This window comes from Acyrthosiphon pisum, chromosome A2 (assembly GCF_005508785.2).
Source record: "Acyrthosiphon pisum isolate AL4f chromosome A2, pea_aphid_22Mar2018_4r6ur, whole genome shotgun sequence".
Taxonomy (NCBI): domain Eukaryota; kingdom Metazoa; phylum Arthropoda; class Insecta; order Hemiptera; family Aphididae; genus Acyrthosiphon; species Acyrthosiphon pisum.
In genome coordinates, this window is record NC_042495.1 from 12517420 (window position 1) to 12545108 (window position 27689).

A 27689-nucleotide genomic window follows, 5' to 3' on the forward strand; every position below is an offset into this window, starting at 1 on the left:
TAAACCACCATATTATATCAAATTGACCTGCAGATATATAGTAATAATAAAAATGGTGTTAAGTATATTATTTACTAATAATAGGCTTACTAATAAGCAATAACTGTTATATATAATAATAATATTATATGGACATAAAACACGATTCGGGTAGTGACGGCTGACGGCTCGACGCCGCCTGGAGCGGACGAGATGGAATTGAGCGGTCAACCGTATCGAAATGGACGTAGTTTTTAGCCGTGTTACGCAATGATCGCGAAGAACAAAACGTAATAAACACGTATATAACATTATATTATGTTTTATTAGTCCGTTTATTATTTAATATTTATTTTTCCTCGCGAACTCCGAGTGTTGAATGGACGTACTAATTGCCGTTAATTACTTCGGCGTAATTGTGCGCGTCGAATGCGACCAGAAACGTAGTAGACTAGTTTGTAGGTAGCAGGTAGGTATAATGTTGTAATACAACGACCACAATAATAATTAGTAACATAATAATAATATATACACATCATGCGCGGTCTTAACCCCGGAACACGCGTGATTTTCGGTTATTGAAAAAAAAAAAAACGATATTTCTTTACACCTACATGTTATGTTATTCACGTGTTTCGTCAGTTTCGCGATAACTGCAGCTATTGCCTGCCCGTGAAGGTATAAATAATAATAATAATAATAATATATTATACAATACTGAATATTGTATAATATGCGTATTTTGACGTCGCGCGGACTCGATCGGCTTTTTCCTCACCGCATCAACGACCCATACGACGACGTCTACGTCGATGAAACGCCCTGCAACGAGTTATTTTTTTACACACACGTCCTCTCGTCTGTTCTCCGCAGCCACCATATTGTTTTACGGAACAATTAGTTCGTCGGTGGTAAATTGTAGTTTTTTCTCAAAATATACAATATGATATAGTATAATATGAGATGCAATGCTGTATAATATGCGTACACTTATAATAATTATATATTATTTCGATAATAAAACAATGATTATAATATTGTTGATAACATGGTGTATGTCTATACTTGGGCAAGGGGTAAGCATATGCATTATACATACAATAACATATATATTATAGTATAATATTATCATTATGTAAAATGTAATAATAAAACACGTATTCACCAATATACCTATAAGAAAAAAAAAAAATAATAAGGCAAAAGGGTTTTGATTGATCGTCGATCGCCTCTCGTCGTTAAATTATATAAGTTTCTTATCGCACACGTGCAGCGGTTTTATATAAGGGATGCCCATAAAAAATCAGTTCACCGGGTGAAAAATTAATTGAAACTTTAACGCCTTGTTCTCCTCCTACCATAAAATATTAATCCACCTCAAGAATATCTAACAATATATGGTCTGTCCAGCGAGAGAACGCGCCGCGCACCGACCAAAACTGGTTCCCCCACCCAACATCCTGCCTTAGGGAAACCAGTTTCGATAGCAAGGTGACGCGGGGGGATGCGCAGAATCAGCGCGTTCTCTCGCTGGACAGAGTATAGGTACATATTATGTCATGTATAAAAAATTGAATATTTTTATTTTAAATTTTACAATATATTCGGTCAAAAGAAGAATACTTATTGTATAGATTGTAATTTTAATCCTAATATTTGGATTTCCAAATAAAATTCCCTCCTGTTTTCTCACGGATTTATAAATATAGGTAATTATTAAATTAAATATTTGGTTCCGAGTTATAATTTGTTATAAATAGGTACGAATATGTTTTCCAAGGTTTCTTAGATATTTTACAAGATAATTATATTTTACACACCAAGATACTATTATATAGCTGTTATATTATATTGCTATATTATACTGTACACACTATAGTGACTATACGCTTTAATGGCGTATACGACAAAATAAACAAAACGCTATTCTAAGCTAAATTAGTAGATACCTACCTAAGATACGTAAGATACTCATTTTTAGTACGATGATTGCGTGCTAAAAATAATCGGTGTGAAAAAACAAATTGAGTTTCACACCATAATTATATAAGAAATAATATTATCCAACAATATTCAAGTATAATATAATATAATAGTCATCAATATATAATACGTCGTATTAATGAGTAACTCATATTTAGATATCTACCTGTCGGATTTTTCATGTGATGTGATGGTGGAGGGGGTAAAATACCCACTAGCCACTCCCCCACAGCAAAATCCACCACTGTGGCTACCAGCTGGTAGATACCTGTCTGATGATATCTGGTGGTTGGTAAATACATACCTGTATTATATAAAAGTAATATATACTCGTAATATATATATAAGTATATTATTATTAATTAATATGAGTACCTATATATGACTAATAGTGCTATTTTCAGATGACGGGATTTTTTTAACTGCTTGTAATTATCTTTCTATTACATATACAACTATTTTTCATTCGAAAGAAAAAACAGAATATTGTAGCCTGCATACATCATAAATACATACGAACATATTATACGGTGCCACTTAGGTATTAATATGTGACGAAAAACGTAATTTCGGTGTTCGACTTGAATATACGTCGCACGTCACTTGCAATGCTACCTATTTCACGATAATATGATTATCGTGTTTAGCTGAAAATCCTGACGAACCTCAGAACATAGGTAACAAAAATTATTAAAATACATATAAATATATAATACGTCCGCGTTTTGCCCAAGCTAAAACAGTACGACATCTCGATTTTTTTGACGTTTACCGCGCTTGAGAGTCGTGTACGTTCAAATATATATAATAATACATATGTATATATGTGTATATACTTGGCATTCGGGAAACGCGCTATAGTATTTAAACAGCGTCATTTACAAATCGTATATGTATTCAGCGCCCTTGACGACGTCCGGTTCAAGGTCTTCCGCCATTTTTATTTCTTTTTTTTCTTCTTTCATTATGATTTTTATTTTCATTCTTCTCCTACAATTTTTTTTTTTTAATTAGTCAATATTCCCCCTTGGCACTATGGCCATCGTTTCGCGTGATATCTTTTTTAAATTAGTGACACGACGCCGAAATTTTATTAGCAGCCATCAATTTGATGCGGCGGCGAGCGTGGGGGTCAACTGGCTGCCGAAAATCGTTTAATTTTAATGCGATCGGTTGAACGACCGGCGACACAAAATTGCAATAAATCTGTTCAAATACTGCAGTCTCTATATTACGGAATATTATAAAAACGAATAACATCCGAAGATCATTTATCCAATTATATACAGCGTGAGTGATATATGAGAGATACCTTAAATATTATAACATACATTGTCAACATTTTACGGTCCAGATTCGCGGTTGAAGATTTCTGCACAAGAATTATCATACACCGATACGATCAATGCGATCTCCATAACCTTTGAGATGCGAAATTTCGACGACCCCCACGACCCACACATACACACATTCATTGTAGGCTGCGCACTGGCAAGACGTTCGTTGTATATACATATATATAAATTTATATATTTAAATGTATAAATTTATCATCGATGCAGTGGCAGATGATAACACTCCGCCATGGTTTAACGAACTCGCGAACTGTGTAAACGATAACCTCCGACGATAACGCTCATGTCCACTGCACGCCGTGGCCACTTGCGTAATGCGAATAGATTACACGAACATAATCATAAATTGCTATTAAAAATATTGTTATTTAAATTTAATATCATTATATACCATTATAATTATGCTTCAGAGTTAGGATATATTCGCTATATTGACTGCTTGAGTCTGGTACCTTTAGTAGGTACATTCTATAATCAGCAGAGTGCAGTTTGCCGAAAGCAAACACCTACGATACATAGTATTATAGTTTACAATACATATTAATACATTATTATATCCTTAAATCGGTATGGAAATATCAGTAGCGTGTTTTATAGGTTATCTTTATGGGTAATGGGTGGGAACTGGGAGGTGATCAAGTAACGAGCGCACAACTAACACACAATTATGCATTTTCAGGATATGATGGTATTTCCGGATTAGTCATTTTATAATGACGAGTAATTCATTGGATAAAACACCTCTATCATTCACCCCCTTCCCTCGCCGAAAATATGCCACCGGGCACTGATAGGTATACCATAATTGATTCGAATGCAAATTCTATACAGAAAAATGTCCATATAAAGAATCTCCGTTAGACAACATTTTCCTTTTAACGAAATATTTTTAAACCAAATTAGAATCACTACAAAATCGTTGGAAAGTAGCATGTCATTATCACCTTTTTATACGTTTTACTTCGTCGACAGCCACTCGTATGCTCAATAATAATATTATTATAAATTATAACCTATATGTGAGCGTTGAATTCGCAATGTATCTTATTATATGCACAAAAGTACACGCAACAATAAAATAACCGCACACCTAAATAAAAACGATTATTATTATCGTCACTATAATATAATAATATATGTAATATATTATGTGGGGGGACATGAACCTTTTGAAAATGAAATTAAAATGAAAACACTTTGTCCCGATACACACATATTATAATGTATGTATGTATATTGTATATGATATAAATATTATATACCCTATATATATATATATATATTTAGGTACAATAATAACAGCAAACTGCCAAAGTGTGTACATAGGTACTTTATAATATATATATATGTATATATGTATAAATTGCATGTTATTATTATTATATTGTGTGCTGACACGATGTGGTAATAGGGGGGAGGAGGGGGCAGGATGTGTTTTGATGAATCGTCAAGGTCGGGACTAGACAACGCGACTAATGTTGGGGCAGGGTATGACTCTGCAGCAGCAGCAGCAGCAGCACCACGCCGGTACATTATATATGCGCCTTGTATACAATAATAATAATAATAATAATATAATGCGCGTACAATGCACGCGGCGGCGGTGGTGTCCCCCTTCCCGCTCGTCCGCTGTTGCGCCGCCGCCGTGGTAGTCGACGCCCACCCGACGTCGCCTTGGATACGTCCGAAAAACTTTTGTCGTCGTAACCCACTATAATATACGTACAGTGTACACCAACTCGCCACACTCGCGGAACCGACGAGCGACCGACCCACCCGACCGACGACGGTTGCACCTGATCCGTCGCCGGTCCACCGCTGCGCTAATCGCCCGCGCCGTATCTATCGTTTGATGTTCTAAATTCGATGTAAACCGATTATGGAGACGGACCGCAGCAATAATCCGCGAGTGGTTCCGAGGATATTAAACTCGAGAGCGAGAGCGCACGCTCGCACGTTCTCTCTCTCCTGAAATCGATATAATATATTGTAGCATGTTATTATAATATTGCTATATCATTGGTTTCAACGCTTTTGCGGCGGATCTCATGATTATAGTATTGTATCACCTAAAGCTCCTACATTTAGCGTGTAGGGCGAATTTGAAGAAAACAATCTTGTCCACGAATTCACCCCCTCGACCACTCAGTCATCACCCACGATTTTGACCAACATGCCCGAAGAGCGAGAACAATATTAGGTGCTGAGGCTTACGATCTGACCGAATGTCTCCACGTCCCATAATAATATAATATTTTAGTACAAGTATGAGTTTTTATAGGGGACTCGCAAACTACTGCAACTACCCCGCAAGTGGAGTAAATTATCGTATAACTCGAAGCTTATATTTTTTTTCTCTTATCGTCTAGAACAAGACGTGTATCGGTAATCTTATGTTATTGGTAATTTGATGAGATATTACTATAAACACAAGTAGTGCAAATTAAAATTAAAATCTTGAATTTTATACTGACGCATTCGATGCGGAAGTACATTTGGACGATTTAAATAGGTAATACATAATGTATACCGTGTAGATCTGTATGACGTAGACCTGAAGACGCGCAGGTAAAAGAATTTAATAACATGATGTATACACTCGACATATTATTATAATAAAAAAATTTAGAAAAGACGGACGCGGACGGCGTGTGAAAACCAATGACACGCGTGCGCGCATATCACCGAGTGCCGGTCGAGTTGAACGTCCGCCGCCGCCACCTAACGCCCGGTGATGCAGTGGCGGCGGCACTGGCACACAAAGGGCCCGTCGGCGATGTGGGTCAAGGTCACAGTATCGCTTTCGCGCTCCGCCTTCTCACCGCTCGCAGAGTGGCGCGGGACTGGCCACCGCCGGGTGTTCCCTCCTTCCCTCCCACCAACCCACCGAACGACCGACAACCGCTGCTGACAACATCAATCCGCCCGGTCCACCCACTCAAGCGCGTATTTATATATATATTACATACGTACATTCAGCTGCTTTATTATACCGCCGTCCAATGCGCGCGCATCATTTATTTCGTTACAAGTCCTTTTCGTACTTAATGACATATTATATTTTGTCCATACGAAATGGTAAAACAAGGCCACATTTTGGCCAAAAAAATTCTAAATACGCTTCGATCATAATAGTCTTCTTTTACGGTTATGACCCAAAACAAAATTGTATATTAAGCCTATAACCCAGAATATAATATATATTATATTATACACGACCGAATACATTAATTATTGTATTTAGACGTGATATTATAAAAATATGATTATCATTTATTACTATATCGTTAGTTTAGAGACGGTGCACTGAGACTCGCTCTCGCTGTATATATACACTATTATAATAATATGTACATTATAATGTATTAGTTTCTCTTCCTATATTATGGTGTCTGAATTATGCGTATTGGTACCTACCTGATTATCGGTAACCTAAATATTTAAAATAATATAAGTACTTATGTTTGTAAAGGAATTATTGAATATCTTTCGTATACATAATTACCTATATTATTTGCAAAATAATTATACATCGGTATTCGCTATTTTGCGATGTCGATAGTAATAGCATCCGCAGGTGTACTACGTTTGTGAATGTTATAACTCTATAAAATATAAATTATAATATAATTTTTACCTATGTATACCATAATATAATATAACAAATATTGTTTCATATATAATTACATGTATACAATGACAATATTATATTATATAGGTATAAGATAATGTGTTTTATTTTATAGTTTCGTGTAACCTCCATAGTCCATATCATTATTTCGATTTTAGAAATGTATATTTACTGAAGTTTAACACCTATAATATGTAGTATAATACATAAAACATAATATGTGTTTGCGTTATAAACTGCACCTCAGTATAGATAATAATATTATGTCAACGTATGATTTCGCTATTTCGTCGAAAAATGTTCATGATAATAATAATATTAATATATTATCGTTAACGTTATCATTACATTAATATCAGAGATGTATGGTGTGTCATTCACACACTGTCATCCCTTGGGTAATATTAACGCGACGTTAAGTATATACAATATCATGTGCAATATATATATATGTTAACGGACATCGGGACATATAGGTTTCTCTGAAGAAATATATAAATATTATGCTACAATACCTACATAGACCATAATATAATAATATATGTATTATATTATAGTATTTTGTAGGCCATTTATAAAAGCGCGAATATTACCCGCACGGTGTACTCTTGGCGTAATGGATACTTTATTCGTTTTCTTCGTAAATACCGATCGTTATATTATATTAAGGGACAGCTCGACTCGAACACTGCTACAACACATATTTAATAAGTTTCGTTGTAGTAATTGTATAATAGTATGAGATAGTTATAGGTACTGCGAATACAATAAAAAGGACGTTACTGACCGTTTTTCCGTAGAAAATTCTCTCGTATATCTCTATATATTTTCGTTTTTCATATATTGTGTCTCACCAGGGAAAACGTGTATTATTTGTAGGTATTTTGTATTATATACACATTGCACACATGCATTAGGTACCTAAATAGGCACTGAATATTTATTGTCTGAAATTAAGTATAGTATAGAATATTATGTAGTATATAGTTACTCGTAATTATTAATTACGCACTAATTATAAAAAAAATGGAGTGTTAAAAATTAAAACGATGCGTGAGCTTGTGTCACTTAGTTTAATTACTATAATTTCAAAGACATAATTATAATATTAATTCTTATACGCTTTAAATGTTTATATAACTATTATATATATTTTAAGAGGTATATGCGCATTACAATGCATAATATTATGACTTATAAGAACACTATATAGATTCATTAAACATTTCTTAGTTTTATTAATATCTTATTGACCTATTCTATTTATTTATTTTATTATATTATACGCTAATAAAATCACTTACACAGTATATTGATCGATTTATCTGATACATTATTTAAATATGAACACAATTTTAAAATTTATATTATATGCGTACTCAATAGATTTTTCATATAATCATATTAAATGGCATTAAAAACTTTGAGAACATTAAATACTTATTATATCTGAGGATAAAACTGAATTCTTATACACAGAAGCTTCAAATTCAAGTGCGATTATTCAAAGTTTAAGAAACAGAAATTCAATGTATTTACCAAGCTACTGCATTTCAAATAAATATGCTAATTTATTCAAAATATATCTAGTCTATCATTTGTGATTCGCCTGTAAACTTATGGAAGACAACGAATAATAATTGAATGTGATTTCATAACACGAAATCTCTAAGTTATTGAAACCTCATAAATGTATAATATCTTAATATTGGACTAAGACTTATTATATGACTCGAATATTAACTTTATTTAAAAACCTTTCAAGAAGACTTTAAAATGATCTCTAAGTTCTCGGAACCATAATTTGCTTTACTATACGTCTATACAGATATAAATGTTTCCGATATCTTTTTAACTAATCAAAAAGTCAAATGGCGTGAAATAGAGCAATATACATTTTTCATTTATGATTTTATATGATAATGTAAATAAAATTATAGCTTTTATTTCGGTATTCGAGTTCTACAGTAAAAATAAAAGGCTGTAAAAGTATTGGAAAATACTTCTAAAAACTTTTCATAAATTAATTAATGAAAATTTTTGGATGTATACATAAATAAATACATAATATATAGTGGTAAAGTTTCAACGATTTATTGGTCGATGTAAAATATTTATTTTACGTACTCATAAATAATATAACTTCTTTACGCTACCTACCTATATAGTATATTAATTTTATAAGTATATGAAAATTGTAGCAATAAAAATCCCAAATATAAATGGTACCTTATATATATACCTCTTATCTTATTATATTGAAGTTTACCAGCTCTACATCAACGATTTTGAACTGAAAAATGGTATTATGTAAAAATGAATGATTTCTGTACCTTTTATGATATCTAATACAACACACTCTGAAGAGTGTTATTGCTAGTTTACGCACATGACACAATCATTTTCTGTCAATATTTTTATCATAGTGACTTTTATTAGTTCCTTAACTTCTTTTTAACTTTGTCGTTTGTTTGAATTTTCTATATTTTCTATCCATAATTTATAATATACACTGAACCAACGGACTATTATTTATAAGCATATTTAAAGAATTTATGAAAAAAAGTGGTGCGTATGGCGGAACTTTGCAAAATGTTTGCTTTACATTTTAAATAATACTTGATATTAAGTTTTAAATAATAAAAAGTAAGTTTAACGTTTGATATTTATATATACCTAGCAAAATTTTCTTCGAAACAGAAAAATAAAAGTAGTTTAATAAATTATATGAGAATACAAAGTTTTTGTTTTCAAAGTCTGAATTGAATCGTTATGACGTTATTTCAATGAAATTAAACACTTAAAAACCATGATGTTAAAAACTGTATGGGCTTGTTGTATAATTATCACATATTTAAAAGTTTTAAAAAGTGGTCAATAATTCAAAAATTGAATTGACAAATCATTTTAAACCTACTAAACTTACATTTTATTATAAAATATACTTGGTTTTTTTCTATAGAGATATATTTCAAAGTTACTAATTTACTATAGGGACAGGTATTGAGATACTTACACATTATATTAAATATTTCATAAATATAGGTACGAATATTTTTTATTATATTTATGAAATCGTTAAAATATCGGATTGCATAAAGTTATATTATTGTTATAACCATAATATGGTCATCTGACGATGATTTCATTTAAATACGTACAAATATATAGGTACTGTGTGTGTGTAAATGAGTAATATCCTATGTTTGAAGTAGAATCATAAAGATAGGTCATATTATTATATTATACGTGAGTTAGATAAACCACTGCGGTGCGTAGTGCTTTTTATTTAGATAAAAAATATAAGCAAGTACGTGCGAGTTGAAAAAAATTATTGTCCTTCGTACACGCGTCGAATTCGATAAACAGCCAATTGCTCATTAAATGTTTTGTTTAAAAAATTAAAATTCGAGCGTACAATTTCTCAGATTGTAATACATGGGCACCTGGCTATAACCGCGCGCTCCTCGACGATCGCGATTTGAACACAATAATAATATGGAGTTTTGTTTTGAAACTATTAAATAATGAACTGTGCCATGCGCGAGGTCAATTAGTAAAAGTTTATTTATGTACCGGCTGCTTGGTAATTATTATTCCGGCGACAACGACGACGACGACAGCGACGCTTTATTTATTGTTTAATCCTGCACACTGTGCACCGAAAACGTTCGTATGGGCCACAAATGTAGATTATAAAAACTTAAATAATAATTACGATTATAATATTATTATCTACGACACGAATCGCGCGTCGAATATAATGCGTTATAATAATAATATGTGAAAAATGCAGTCGGGCCAGCGACCTCTGCTGCGCGTATAATAATAATATAACACGCAGCAACATTGCAACATCGATTTATATAATATATATATATTATATTATATTAATATAAAATATATATTATACGAAAGAAACTAAAAATTCCTGAGGAAAAACGCGATTTTATTATTTTCAACTTTCATTTATATTCCGTATAATATATAGAACGTATATACTGCTGCAGCAGTGTGCGACAACAATAATATTGGCCACTGTGGCATTGATGTACATAAATACATAATAATATATAGGTACATCACTATCATTGAATTTACAACATTTTAAAAACAAATTGTATACCTACGTAGCTCATACATAATTCATGGGGCTCGTATAAAGGGTGGCTGTAATTATTATTAGTGGCGTAGTACCTATATAGTGTACGGTCCGAGTCGTTTTATGACTTTGAGTGCGCTTACATAAAATAGATGTAAGTATGGATCCAATGTTATCTATTTAATTTTCACGTTTTCAAACGTCGAAAAGTATGATACTAATAGTACGTATAGGTACCACGCGTTATAAAATTGTATTTATAACAACAATCAGATCATGAAAAGACCAAAGACTGGATATAAAGTTAAACTTTAATATTTTTTCGGTAATTATTGCGTTATAATATATTAATATGACATGTAAATTAGGAAAATACATTTAGGGTAACGTTTTGGTTTGTTATTGAATAATATTTGAATCTATGCCTATGCCGGGCCAACGTTTTTTTGAAACGTGATTTGTAGACTTTTTAAAAATTCAAATAATTTTACTTCAAGCCAGCCTGTAATATGTAGTATGTACCAACCAGTAGCATCAAACCTATAATCCAAGGCGGGCCTATAACCTCTAACCCTTTTTTTCGGTGGGTGAGGGTCCGTGGGTACCCAACCGTGGGTATACCCCTGACACCCCCTGACCCTATAAAATAGATACGTATGGCCAGCATACATATAAAAGGTATGTATATGCAAAAGTTGATAGTGGGAAGTGAAAAATATTTTTTTCCACCACAATTTAATTTTAGTTCGATGCCACTGGTACCAACCCCTCCCAGTTTGAGCCGATGACAATAATTGTATACACATACTACATACATATTATATAACCCCGGATTAGGAGTAAATATTATATTACAAATTAGTAAAACATTTACACAATTTGGAATAATCGACAGATGATGATTTTATAGCAATAAAACCCATATAGGTATGTGAGTGCGAAACGGGAAAAAGACGGAAGTCGTGGTGGCTATCGCGAAATCGATTTCGCTCGAAAAGAAACTATATACAATACATAATAATATGCGTTTTCACAATGTTCGTGAAGTTAACGGTAGCATGGAAAGCACTGATTCCCACTGAAGTGCTAATTTTTAGTGCTCAATTAGTGCTTTTAGAATATACAAAAATAAAAATTAGTATATCCGGATATCCCGCCATATCTTACCCCATCAATTATTCATGATTATATAAACCTCCCGCTAACTTCACGCTGCAAGTTCCCTAATTCTCGCTATATAATGCCAAGTTTTAGTGCTCCATTATAGTGCTATACACCGATCACATATTCACTTCATTAAATAATAATTATTATATACCTAGTACCTACACCTATAACCTCCATACGATGTGCTGCTGACAGTTGCCTATAACTTATGATGAGCTAGCACTTACAATAACAAGTGTCTGTTTGTTTACGCAAAACCGTAATTCGTCGATGGAAGTGTACGAAAAATTACTGTCGTTACAATATTATACATTTTCGGCATTTGGGATATGTTATTATATATTGTGCACGACTTTAAACAAATAACATTGTGTTGTGTCGTGTGAGGGGTACGTTTAAATGATGAGTAGGGTCTACCCGTCCACATCCTACCCCCAAAATCAAGCCGAGCGCTAATATTATATTTTATTGCATTTTGGTATGATGTAAATAATATTATATAATATTATGATATAATAATGAAAAACATAATATTTTGGTCGTCGCAACGAACAAGATGCGCGGCGGCAGTGTGTGCATTATAAACATAATAGGTACCACATATGTATTACATACAGAGAGAAAAACAAAATAAAATAAACGACGACGACTACAACAAATCTCGAATGGCAAGGAACAGGACGCGTACGCGCGCGCGTTCGAATCTGGCACAACGCGCGGCGCGATGCGATCCGCTGCGCTGGCCCGGTGCCACATTACCGCGGAACATAATGTCTTGTCGTATCGCTACACGTACCCGGAGCCTAGCGTTTTTTTGGCACGCACCTCTTTTCCACCTCCACCGCTCACATCGTCCACTCCCTCCCGATTTTTATTCCCCACGCCGTCTCCTTATCGTCTTCTTCGCTCCCCGTCTCGCCGGCGCATAACTCGGCCGCCCGGACTCGCGAAAATAAATCAAACGGTGTTGCTGCAGTGCACGCATGTTCCGGAGACGGCGCGCGCGATCATCATCGGTATTCGTATAATAATATTATAAATTATAATATACACGCGTTTTCGCCCGACCCGTGAACCGCGCCGCAAAGTCGACGGCGGCGGCGTCACTCCGACGAATTTACGTAACTATGTTATATTATCGTCGTCCCGCCACGGGGTCGACGGCCTCATCAGCACGCGTGTTATTCTATATATTATTTTCGTAATATAATAATATCATATCGATTTTATTTATTTTTTCATCATTATTATCATTATTTTTAAGACCGAGACGGTGAGGGGTCGGCCGTCTCGACGATAAAAAAACTAATAATACTATAATGCAGCGAATTCCCCGCAACCCGCGGACGGTCCGCATGTAAGAAAATAATATGTATGTAGATTATCACACATGCGTGCGTGCACGTAAAAATAATATATTAACAATAATTATTATACAAAATATATATATCATTATTATAATAAGGTGGAGGACACTGCCACACATATACACACACACACCGTTACGGTCGATTTCGTGGAGAGGAGAGGTCGTTGGCCGGCCGCCGCTGGGTCGCCACACTGGTAACTTTCACTAGCGCCGCGCCGCCCGGTGAACCCCACCACCCCGTCGCGTTGCCGTGATGCAACGGCCGCCCCCGTCAGCTGACTATATAAACTCGCGAGCGTCGTCCTTGTCTCTCGTCGAAGTTTTCTCCGCGATGGCGAGAGGATTTCCTCGAACCCGCGCTCTTCGTGAAAACGATTAATTTCGATTTTTACAGATTTCTGCCGAGCCCGCAATGGGTTACGGGGGTGGATGGTGCGACAGAATACGCGTATGTATACCATAGTATACCAGGTGTACTACTGCGAATGTGATAATATACGTCATATACCTATTATAATATTGTCATAACTGCGGGATTCGCGTTATAATATTTTATCGAGACCAAGGCGCGTGGAATAATGATTTCGATCGCGAGCGCGATGAGGCGAAAAAGGTAAAAACAAAACCAACGAGACGTGCATGTACATAATAATAATAATAACAATAATATGTATATGGCCCGGTTGTTGTTCCGCCGCGGTTAGCCGGCCGTTGAACTATGTCCCAGATTCGTGTGTACGCGCGCTAACTACCGCCGCCGCCGCCGCCGCTTCGCCTATAGTACCGCCACCGCCCGGTCCCGCCGCGCGCGTACACGCCAAACACACACACTCGCGCACATACAACACACACGCGCACAAGGCGGGCTCGTCCCGGTCGCGTGTCCGTCCTTGCAGCGCCCGGAAAATCAAGCCGCGTCCTTGTCGTCCGCAAATCCGCCCGCCCGCCGGCCCGCATAGTGTATTGTAGGATCTCCGCTGTACGATCTTCTCGTTCGCCACGCTGCACGCCGCCGCGGGAGGAAGAAGGGACGTCGCGGCGCGTCGATTCCGTCGGCAAAAACGCGCGCCCGGAGACAAAAAGCGCTCGTCGGCCGGATCCGTCGCCGGCCGTTGACCCCCGCCGACACGACTGTCTACACGACGTTATATTATTAAATACATACGACGTCGACGAGACTTTCAGTTGGTGGGCGGTGGGGGGAGGGGGCATTGTTGCAGCCATTGCCGAATATTATTGTAATTATTATCGCGATACGGTATATATATATATATATATAGACACCTACTTAATACTATAATTGTGCTGGGCGCCTGCGATTGTGCAATAATATAACGGTCGGCCAAAACACCGACAGCCATTATTTTATATAGATAGGTACCATATAATAATAATATCATAGTTGGAATAATATAATTCGAACAAAAGAGGCCCCCGCCGACAAGTCACACACACGCTCGAGTAACATATTATTTTATTTATTATAATTATTATAATACTGTGTTACAACCACCATACTGCCGTGGTTACGGTATATTTTGTTAACGCACACAATCGTATACCAGCAGCAATTATAGCACAAAATAATATAATATATAATATAATAGGTGGGTGGTGTGTAGGTATAGTTATCATTGATGGAGGAGGTGATGGCACTTGCGCGGATACAGCACAAGGAAATCTGGTGTGAGCGCGGCCGACCTGCGGCCCTCCCCTTCCCCACACCACCTTACGCACACATCCCTCCGCGAACGTCTCCGGCCCCGTCGCAGCCAGGGAGTCACTGACCGATTATGATCGTCGCCGCCACCGTTTCCTCCGCCGACAGACCGTTTCCCAGTCGCCCCTTCCATCACTACCCCCTCCACATCTAATCAACCCCTTCTCTCTTCACAGCCGTATAATAATGTACATATATTATTATCATTATGATACCATATAATAATATTATACGGTCCTCTCCTTCGTCGCGAAAAAATTTACCGCGCGACCTACTTGTTCGCGCGCAACGATCATATTATTACTATTATACTATCATCGCACACCTTTATTATTATTGTTTTTTTTTTTTTTATTATTATTATTATTATTATTATTATTATTATTATTATACATATTATTTATTAGTTTTTTTTTTCTTTCTGTCTGTCTGTATGTCTCTCTCTCTCCGTATCCGTCTAACCACTCGCGTTTTGTTGTGCGGTTTTTTTTTTCAGCCGAGGATACGCACAACACCAGTATTATAAATATACGCTGCGTGTATATACACTGCTTAGGTGTATTATAAATCGTCGTGCGCTGCTCCGCATTCCGGACCCATTGCCCTAGTGAACGGCAGCGGCGGCGGCTACGTTCCCCCCCTCGGTCTCCCCCGTCCGATTTCACCTGTACCCGCTATATAATAAGACGACGAAATATAATATATAACAATAATAAATAAAGTAAAAATACCGCCGCGGACGTATACCTATGCACACACGTCGTGCAAGTTTTTTTTTACCCAAACAGATTTTTCATTAAAACGCAGTGCGTATTGCACTGACATAGTAATAATATTACGAATTATATGATTATTAATATGTGTTCTAATAATATTTCCCTCGCGTATATTATAATATTCGGTGTGTCGTCGCTGGTAATTTTGTCGATATTATTGTATACGCACGAACGTCGCAGATATTGCGTTTCGAGTGTTTCGACGGCACGGCGCAGCAGGAACCGCGAATTTTCTAGCTTTTTTTTTAATGACTGATATTCGCGAGCGGACTTTGGTATTATAATATTATATACGGCACCAGAATATTATTGCTTCACGGCGACGCACGTGTATAATATTATTATATAAATAAATATATAAATATGATATTTTAATATGGGGAGGTCATTGATCGGGATTTTATTCAGATAAACGCGGACTCGACTCATACGCGCACACTTAGTTAATACACACTCTCACACGTAGTAGTTATGTGTACAACACTTATTAGTTGTAGTTACCTATAACATATTATTACTTATTGTGTATTTGTGAATTACTGTGTTACGCGCAAGTTGCAGGTCGTCTGTGCGGCGGCGGCAGGAATTTTCAGGTTTTCACGTTATAATATAATATTAAAATTCGCGAGATCACCACCGCCGGACGTACTCATATTATATTAAAATAATTATATTTTACATTGCGTCATAATATTATAATATTATTATCGTCGTTTTCGGACGCCGCCGTTCGAGATTTAAATCGTATTTTTTTTCACGCGTCAGACGACGATCGTTCGCGCATTTCTCAGCGGATACATCACGGTTATCTTGTAACCGCAGTTCATGTCCATATCATAATATTGGGTATAATATTGTTAACAATGGCCAACGAAGCTACTGTTGTATAGGTACGCACTACGATAATAACATAACTGTCGGCCGTTTCGGGTTTAACTACTACAGCAGATCGTAAAATCCACACATGTACGTACAATATATTATATTATTTGTATATTTATGTTTCGTTAGAACTGCGATTCTGTCATTATTGCGGAATTCACTAGAGTCATAGATAACTACGTTGGTTTTTTTAAGGGTTATTCTTCATATACATACGAATAATATACTATAGTATATTACTATTTAAGTACCTACCAAAATCGTTTTCCGAATCATAAATTCATTTGTACGTATTTAGAGTTCGTTGGCCCGTCGGCAACACTTTTACTGACTAGTTTTCTTTAAGAATACAAAATAAAAACTGAGTCATCTCACGAAATGCAGTCTTATACCTATTATATTATTATAGAGGGCACATCGAGGTGTTGAATAATGCAGCCAGTATACGGTTTAAATGTAGGTAGTTACTAACCTAACCAGCTCTGAAATTGAATTAATTTAAAATTTACGTTTTTTACATGAATTTAATAATACTTAATAATACTTATACATTATTTTTATATCACAAATATACGTATAAGTGTATAACCCACATATGTATTATGTTATAATATTATACTTTCGTTTTTACATATTTAGGTATACGGTTTAATAAAAATATTAACTTAATTCGTTTACCTAACCCTTTAAAGTATAGCATCATACTCAATGGCCGTACGCACAGTTTTGTCTTAGGGAAAGTTATAAATAAAGTTCATGCAATCATCATTTGGTTTCTATATACATATTATAACATATGTATAAATTGTAGAAAGTTACTACAAGTATATTTAATATTATTATGCGTAGTAATACGAGTTTCAGGATTTGCAGTGAATTTAAAACAGTAGAATTAAAAAAAAAACCTTCACACTCCTTATCAATTATTGCAACAAAAAATTTGCGATTTTCCATCTATATGAAATAATATTGTATAGAGGACGTTGACCGATTAAAACGTTTCTTGAGAAAATCGTGTAGATTATCGTGAATAAAATAATATAGAGAAATATAGAATCGACCGCGGCGGCGGCGATTATATATACACCTATATAATATAATTATTCATTTTTATCGAACCATATTTTTATCTCTGTCTCGTTTTCCGGAAATTGTATTTTTTTCGCCATGGCAAACAATATAGCAGCTCTCTCACGGTCCGAGCGGAATGTCCCCACGCCCCGACACAATCGCAATGTATACACACACACGCGCACACGTATTTGCGAACTCCAAAACGGATTTATCAAAAACGTTTCGATAATATGTATATAAGAAAAAAAAAATCTGATCGTTAGCAAAAATATAATACCGGCCACGCGGGTAGTCGATAAAACGTATGCAAACATTTAATAATAATAGTAATAATAATAATAATACAGTTCGCACGGCCTACATCCGCCCAAGTGTTGCTGATGGTCTTTTATCAGTGGACCAATGACTAAATAGTTTTGAAATATTTTTTCCTCCTATCGCGTTTTAACGGGCACACACCACGCACGTACACACGACTACACTAATATTGCTGCAGTGCGTTCGCTGTTCGCGGTTAGAACACCTTGCACCGCTCGTGGTACGAAATGATCAAGAAACTTCTCGCGCATTGTTTGTAAGTTGATTTTTTTTTTAGTTTTTTTTTTTAAAATTATTATTAGAATCGTCAGTTCGTACAAATAATACACAGTCGTCTGTTCGGAATTTACATACATTTCCAATCTCTATACCGTATAGCAAATTTCGTACTTATATTACAATATACCTATATCTAAAATTAATTTCTCGTCGGTATTGTATAGTTGAATAAAAAACCTTCTTATTCGTGCAGCTGTAGAAAGTGTGTTTATGTATTATGATATGGCAAACCTAAAGTATATAATATTGCGAACTTTCTGCAAGTGAGCTTCGACCACGACCACTCATTGATGCATGCGTACCTACATTATATAGCATCTGTGTGTTATAACTGTAAAATAAAATAAAAATCGATCGTCCGTTTGAAAAGCGATGATAATTAAGATTTTTTTTTAGCGACTGCGCGAGATATTGTGTTATTATTATTTTATTATATTCGTGCAGTGTATATATTACTATATACCTATAGTGCAGCGCGTACCAGCTATATGTTCCGATGAAGTTTAACCGGTCTTGTCAGCAGGTCATCTGAAACGAAGAGAAATAGAAAGTGGTGTAGAACTCGCGGTCATATATTATTATTATATACCTATAATATAGCTTATAGGAGCTGGCATATAAATACATAAACACTGCAGCCGTCGGTGCATATAAGTTGTTGACTATTCGTGTGACGCTTGCCAACTAGAAAAAATAAATAATAATAATAAAACGGAAAACGATTAAAACACATACACGTCACATGATATAATAGTTATTATACTCCGGCTCGAACGTTCGCCTAGTCGTTACGATTGCAATCAATATATTTTTATATGCACTATATGGTAGCTGCGACCGTGGACTATAATAATAGTAAACCGTCAGATTGTGCATAGTTGAAGAATGCGTGTTTTAATGCACTATTTAACTTTATTCTATATATACAGTACACGATGTATACACTATATACGTCATATTAATTGATATTTAAATATGTCGTGTTTTTTTTTTCAAATACTAGCTATAATAGTCGTCTTCGTTGACAAATTATTGCAATTATATGTACAATGGCGCAAATAAATGTGATGTTGAAACGATGTTTTTTAAACATCAAAGAACGCGCGGTGTAAAATGTGTATTTCGAAAAACACAGTATCACAACTTTTCTGCGATGATATCACTGCGCGTGAGGTACATTTTTTTCAGACGTCTGTCACAATCAAACTCGATACGATATAGACATCAGCTGCTATGCAGTTACAATATCTGCAGATTAAGCCTACGCGTTCTAATTATCTGCTTTATCTACAGCGCAATTATTTAATATTCGTTTAGTTCTAATTACCAACGAGACAGCCAATGATAATGTGCAGTAATCGCGAATAAAAACTTGATGAGTATATAGTTAGGTTATATCATAATAGAAATAAGTGTTTTTCTGCATCGATTCGGCTGTAGTGCTTCGCGGTATTATTATACAGTGCATTAGAGTTAAACGTGACTCAAAAGAAACCGCGTATAGGTGTAAACGTAGCGATAAATGAAACGCTGAATAATAATAATAATCTGAGCAACAGAGTAATAAAAAAATTAATACGATATCATTGCGATTCATGAATCTCTGGATCTTATCGCCAGCTTGTTATTATTTTCGCCGTATCAGCGGAACGGGTTAGCGCCGCCGCACGCTCTCATAATATTTGAACAACAGCTGCGGCTGCAGCGTACAACATATATTTAAATTACATTTAAAAGCGTATAAATTGAAATCGGATAAGGTCACTGTGAACCTAAATCGCATTATACATTTATACGATACATTATACTATCGCCTCTCGCGCGAAATACTGTGCCGTTACGTTATAGACGCGCAGTTGTTGTGCGCGCCCGACGAGCTCGGAAGTAGGTAGGTATATATATATATGTAATAAATATTAAAAATCGTAGCTCGATCTGCTTTTTACATCGCGAAATCTCTGCAGACGGACAAAATAATATAAGCGGTGAATAATAACAATAAACGTATTTATCGTCGAGTCGTACACATTATCATACGTATATTTTTTTTAATATTTAATGTAGTGCGCACAGCTATAATATAACGGGGAAAACAAAATGTTGATGCTGCGCACTTGCTGCACTCGTATAATACAACGCACCAGATGAATAACAAATAACAATAATAATAATAATAATAATAATAGTCGTGATTCGGGAATAAACGAAATTGCGTATGGTTTTTTAATCGGTGTTAACTAATGCTAAATGATTGCGAGACCCGAAAATGTGCATATGTCGAATCGAAATAGGTCCATACACAGACACACACACACACATATATATATATACACTTGTACATAATATATTTGCGTGCGTGTGTTTTCGTCTGGTAAATAATATATATAGCTGGTTCGTTGACATCTGCTGCAGCGTTACACATCACGTGGGTCGGTGAACCTATTGTAATAACATTTTTGTCTCTTGATCAAATAATCAAAATTAGCCTAATAACGTCGTCGGTCGACAGAAAAAACCGTAAAATTCAATATGAATTTTAGAGTCGTATTTTGTAGACGTCGCAGCAATGCTCTTAAATGCAAGATGTGGTTTAGATTATGAAGTTTAATTTCATAGAACACTGATATTATTACCTATAGTATAACAAATAATAATTATTATTTAATATATTGTTACAGGTTGGAAAACGGAGTGAACGTGCAAGAACCCCCGGGATGTATGCACCCGTTGCCCGCACACCGGCCGATCGAGCTGACTTTCAGCAACCTGACGGTGACGCTAGACGACAAGAGACACGTGCTGAAAAACATCAGTGGAGTCGTGAAACCGGGACAGGTGTTGGCCGTAATGGGACCTTCAGGTGAGTCCGATACCGCACTTCAAAGCTTTTCAATTCCAAGTTTCAACATTCTTATGATTCCCATATCGTATATGATATCAAAACAATAAACATCAGTTGATCTTAAAATTTTACCTGCTTCCTGTCAAAGGATATCATCGGACACCAACACCCTCTATATGGATGGTATACAATATTATAGGGGAATAAGAATAAATCCTTAAAATAAAGTCCAATCGGTCGTCCAATCATATAGAATTTGTCGCTAAAGTAAACTCTTTAATCGAAAAATATCTTTTTTTCTTTTATATTGCAATCATGTTGTATTAACCTGAAAAATATACGAGTTTACACATATCATTATAAAAACAATTACTTGGCGCTAGTCTTGATCGACGTTACTACATAACTGTTGCTAAAATATTGCAATTGACGATTCAAACACAGCTGCAGTAGACCCAGCACAGCGAACAAATCTAATAATCTGTAATTATATAGTTTATCTATATCGACTAGACCTAAATATTGGTACTTTATTACCAAATCCCACCTTTTACATAAGTAAAAATTTGAGATTAAGGAAATTAATAATGCTATATAGGTACCTAAGTTGAGTTTTCCACGAATATAACACGTACCTACTTCTTTTTAAATTATGATAACATAATCATATGATGATTACATTTTTCTACTTTAGGATAGATATCTGCAAGACGTATTATGTTTTTAACGATATTTGACCGTTGAAAGACCAAAATTGTATCAATATATATTGATATATTAAAGGTATGCAGGTACATTAAAAAGCATTGGGTCAGATAATAATATAATATGAATAGTATATAAATAATAATAATATAATAGATCGATTGTGGTAATAATTTCGATATGTTCGTTTTTATATTTTGAAGGATGTGGAAAAACAACTTTGCTAAACTGTCTATCGGGCCGGACCAAATTGGACTCGGGATGCATACACCTGAATCGCGAGCGTCTCAACAAGCGGTGCAAGCGGCGCATCTGTTACGTATTACAACAAGACATCTTCTTCCCGGACTTGACAATGAGACAAACGCTCGAGGTATGTATTACGCATAAAACGCAGTTTGGACAATTAATAATAATATAATATTCACGAATAATGACGGCGATAATATTATTATTATTATAACAAACGTCATTGCGTTGTATTAAATTATAATATGAATAACGACTAGTAATGATTTGAGTAATGACTGATATTAATATAATGTTTCGTTTTATTTTCATGATCGCGATCGCAGTACGCTGCACTGCTGAGACTTCCCGACTCATTATCTCGCGGTCAGAAAATGCAATACGTTGATCATATCATAGACGTGCTCGATCTGAACAACTGTCAAGATACAAGTATGTAAATCCGTATACATTATATATATTATTATATAGGCACCCGGGTCCGATTAACAGCGGTGCGCTGCACATATAACATATTATAATAGATCGATACAATAAATTAGATTAGAATAATCGTTGTAAATGATATTATGTATACGCGAATACACACACACGCACACGCATGGGGACTGTTGAACGAGTGTGCTTTGTTCAGGTGCTGTGGCAGTGATGTGGTTGCATAACCGATCGAGAAATAAAACCGCATCAAAAATACAAAAAAAAGCGAATAACAAATATGTGTACGAGAGTATTATACGCTAATCTATCATAAAGGTTAGCCAAGGTTACCCTTCGTGTTATGCTATATATATATTGTATATATCTATAGAATAATCGACGGCCATGCATTATCTATATACCTTTACTTTACAATATAAATAATATGTATATATCACATAATATAATAATTAATATTAGGTATAACCATGCGGTGTACACGCCTCCGTGTACAAATTATCGTTATGATTTCCCAAAAAATACGAACGTCTTGGACGTTTTAGTAATTGTAAGTCATATTGTTATATTGAAATCACGCGCGTCTGTTATTTTAGTTTTTGACCTTTCTGTATAATATATTAATATATTTAGTGGTGTAATAACGATTTTTGCAAGTCGCAAGACAGTTGTAGCTTCCTACAGTAAACTTGATAATACCGCGCATTTCGTTTTTATATAGACGTTCTCGAAAATGTATGCAACTTATCGGTGTACAGAGTTTAGCTGATGTTTTCTTCGAATTCGTATTATTATTCAGTTTACCGTTTTCTTGTAAAATGAATAATTCACCTTCAATAAATTACTGTACCATGATGCATATACCTATATATTGTATTGATATTTGATATTTTATGTTTCTATACCGAGGTACTGCTGCGCAGGCAAAGACAATATTATAATGTAGCGCTGCTGCAGTAATACTAAATCGCCAGTTTCCTTGTTATTATTTACCAAACATTTTTTTTTAACTAAAACATACCCACATGCTACGACGTGTGTTAAATATTGTATTTAACAACAAAACTAATCCCCTATTTAGTTAATAGTATTCTACAATGTTGCCTCATTAAACTTAGGTGACTAAAATATTCACATTAAAAGCTCTTTTTTTTAATCCGTCTAATATATGAACTAACACTAAACTAATCTCAACTGTACACTTGTTTGATTTCAGTTATTGGGGACTACATGAAGCGTGGTTTGTCCGGGGGCGAAAAGAAAAGAGCTAACATCGCTTGCGAACTCTTAACCAATCCCGCTTTAATGCTGCTAGATGTAAGTATAAGACCTAGTAGTCGATAATCCTTCAGTTTGAGTTGTTGGGTTGAATTAATTGACACTCACTGTATGTTGTTTAGGAACCCACGACTGGACTGGACTCTCATTCGGCTTACAAATTAATGTGGTCGCTAAAGAAATACGCAGAAAAAGAAGGGAAAACTATTGTAGTTACTGTTCACCAACCGTCATCGCAAATATTTCATATGTTTGACAAACTACTTTTGATCTGTAATGGACAGGTACGAAACACTAAAAAAAAAAAACATAAAAATATTTATATTTTATAAATTGCGTTTAACTACATTTCGTACCTACCTAAATATATTATATATATATATTACAAACTAAAACTATTGTTTTGTTTTATATATAGACTGCATACTTTGGTGACATCAACAAAGTAGTAAATTTCTTTAGTAACATTGGAATGACGATAGCCCCACATTACAATCCTGCCGACTTCATTCGTAAGTTTTATCAAACATAGTTTTTAATTACCTAAGATCTATTGTGGTTATGTTACTAAGACTGTGGTATAATTAATTTATAGTGGAACAAGTTAAAGGCACGGAAGAAATGAAACAAAAGATAATAGCCGCCGCACAACGAGCCCAGGACGATTATTATCAACAAGAATTGTTGCATTTAAATTGCACGTGTGACAAGTACCTAAATAACTATCGCCACAATCATAACAATGGTATAATAGTTATATCATCATATATTTAAAGAATTAATATTATTATTATTATTAATTATTATAAAGATCACAATACATAAACGTAATTAAATATGCTCATAAACGTTAGACAGCTAATATTGTAATAACTTACTGTACCCAATGTCCTAATCTAATAATAATCTATTTGCATTGTACAGATAACTATCAATGGCCCATGAATGCTACCAACGGTCATATTTGTACAGCGTTCAGCGACTCGTCTACAGATAGCAATGAAAAGTGTTACACTGCCATCAGAGGTGTGTAGACAATTTAGTCTTGTGGTGTAAATATACAAATGTAAGTGATCGACATCGTTTAACTTTTGACTTAATTGTAGTTCACGAAGACGAGGCGAAAAATTTATGGCCGGACAGTCAGAGCCATTCTTCGACTTCTACGTCTGACGAAGACTTTACTTGGCAATGGCCCACCAGCTTTTGGACACAGTTCAAAGTAATAACATATCATTATACAGTGTAATTATAACATGACACAGGATTTATATGGTATTTCGTTGTTTAGGTGTTGAGTCAGAGGAACTTCCAAGAAGCGCGTCCTCAAATGCTCAGCACTCTGAACTGGGTGCAAACCATTGCGCTGGGCTTATTGGCCGGTCTGCTGTGGTTTCAACTGCCGCGTACAGAACAATCTTTGCAGAACATCCAGGGGTGGATGTTCTTTTCCACTACTTACTGGATGCTTTTTGCTCATTTCGGTACACTGTCGTCTTGTAAGTACCTGCACAATATCATAATAGTCACTCAATATACGAATAGACTACAGCAGTGTTATGACGGCTATACCTGTATCAATTATAACTGTGATTTTATTGTTTATTGCAGTCCCTCCCGAAAGAGAAGTTATTAATAAAGAACGCCAGAGTGGAGCATATCGCTTGAGCGCATATTATCTGGCCAAAATGGTCGGCGAACTGCCGTTGACAATCACCTTGCCAGCCGTCTATCATTTGATCTCCTACCCAATGCTCGGCATGCATAGTGTCAGTACATTCTTCACCCTATTAATGTTTCTGCTGTTGAATACTATCGTCGCTCAGGTAAATTGAATTGAATACTACATTACGTGGTGCGATTTGTCTCTGATCGCTAAAAATAACAAAAATACCTTTTCCGGTTACAGAGCGTCGGGTTTTTCGTGGGAGCGTTTTGCATGGACATGCAAGTCTCGATTACGATCAGCGCCCTGTACACGCTGGCCACACAACTTTTTGGCGGCTACTTGGCAACAAATATTCCTAGCTGGTTGCAGTGGATGCAGTATCTTAGTATGGTGCATTACGCCTATCAAAACATGCAAATCGTCGAATTTAGCGACGGGGAACCAATCATGTAAGTGCCTACCATATAATATACTATCTACTAATATAACCAATATGCCTACCTATAATATACTAATATATATGTACCTCTCCTGTATGTAACTAATAAACAAAATTCTCTGGTCGAATTAAACACCTATAAAATGACGCTGAAATTCTCATTAAGGTCTCACAGGAAAATTTACTTTAACGATCCACCAAGAAATTTTAATTGTTTTTATTTTGTCTTCAGAAAATGTTCGGAAAGTTATAGTAAAAAAGTTCATAAAAATGCATTTAATACAAAATCACGATTTTCAGATTAAAATATTGAAAAATATTCTGTTTCGTTTCATAAATAAAAAAAAAAACTTAAAATATTAAAAAGTAAAATAAAAAATCTTGCCGCCTATAAATTATAATAATTCCCAAACAAATAATATACAATTTCTAAAAAATTAAAAATTTTTTTTTTTTTGGGGGGGGGGGTATTGAGGGGTAAAATTGAATAGATTTGAAATGTTATTTATACAATAAAGCTGTTAGCTGCTCCTATAGTTTTGAATAGGTGAATAGATCAGTATATAGGTACTTGAATTAGGTACCTGTATATACACAGTTAATTGGTTACTTAAATATACAAATTTGACGTAACAGTAGATTGTATTCGAGGTATCAGCATTTAGCATTTGTAATTTAGTTATACGTGTTTAATTTTTATCTTATTAGGTATGATAAAATAATAACTATATTTGTGTGAGGGGCCAATTTAGGTGGGCGGTTTGGTGATAAGGAAAATAAGATTATACAAGGCCAGCGTTGATACCCTTTGGCGCCACTGTATACCTGGATGCACATATTATAATATGCACTATTTCTATAGCTATATATATCTTATATTACATATGTATGCCACTTACCCTTTTTCGTATTCCATAATAATATTGTATTTTGTTCGTACAGGTGTGCAAAACAATCCAAGTATGCGGTGTGTGAAAACTCGACTTTCATACCAGCGTTGGACATTGTAAACGCGCAAGGTGCATCGTTCCCATTATGGCTGAACACGGCGATACTGTTCGGCTTCCTTATCGTGTTCAGATTGTTAGGTTATCTAGTGTTGCGTTTCATTCGAAAACCAAAGTGAATACCTAAACCGTTAATGGCTGTGAGCGGTTAACATTTTTAATTATTAATCGTTTTATAAAAACATAAATATGGCTGTGTCATTTTAGACATTATAATATTTTTTATCTCGTTATAAATATTAAACTTAGAGACTCGTTTATCAACTCGATAATACCCCGAACTCATTTCCTAACGCTAAAATTTGGTGCTTGTACCTATTTTGATCGGATTTCGGGAAAAGCGGTGTGAGATGTGTTACACGTATTTATATGTCGCATTGTTTTGATTTTTTGTACTACATCGTAATAATGTTTTTAAATGTTGCATAAA

General features: G+C 35.1%; 1 protein-coding gene across 2 annotated transcripts in view; it reads left to right on the forward strand.

Moving 5' to 3' along the window:
- The window catches only part of LOC100166121 (ABC transporter G family member 9), a 52930-nt gene extending 25252 nt beyond the window's left edge, over positions 1-27678 (forward strand). The window contains exons 1-14 of one of the 2 annotated variants that reach the window (XM_001946012.5): positions 18468-18612; positions 21314-21495; positions 22386-22555; positions 22758-22863; positions 24083-24183; positions 24267-24428; positions 24563-24656; positions 24740-24889; positions 25069-25170; positions 25251-25366; positions 25436-25643; positions 25756-25970; positions 26054-26262; positions 27195-27378. In XM_001946012.5, the coding sequence (XP_001946047.1) occupies positions 18584-18612; positions 21314-21495; positions 22386-22555; positions 22758-22863; positions 24083-24183; positions 24267-24428; positions 24563-24656; positions 24740-24889; positions 25069-25170; positions 25251-25366; positions 25436-25643; positions 25756-25970; positions 26054-26262; positions 27195-27378 (2028 nt within the window). In that variant the 5' untranslated portion in view covers positions 18468-18583. Of the gene's footprint in view, positions 1-18467; positions 18613-21313; positions 21496-22385; positions 22556-22757; positions 22864-24082; positions 24184-24266; positions 24429-24562; positions 24657-24739; positions 24890-25068; positions 25171-25250; positions 25367-25435; positions 25644-25755; positions 25971-26053; positions 26263-27194 lie in introns of those variants that run through there. The other variant, XM_003243467.4, reaches the window with a different exon arrangement.
- Positions 27679-27689: the final 11 nt, after the last annotated feature.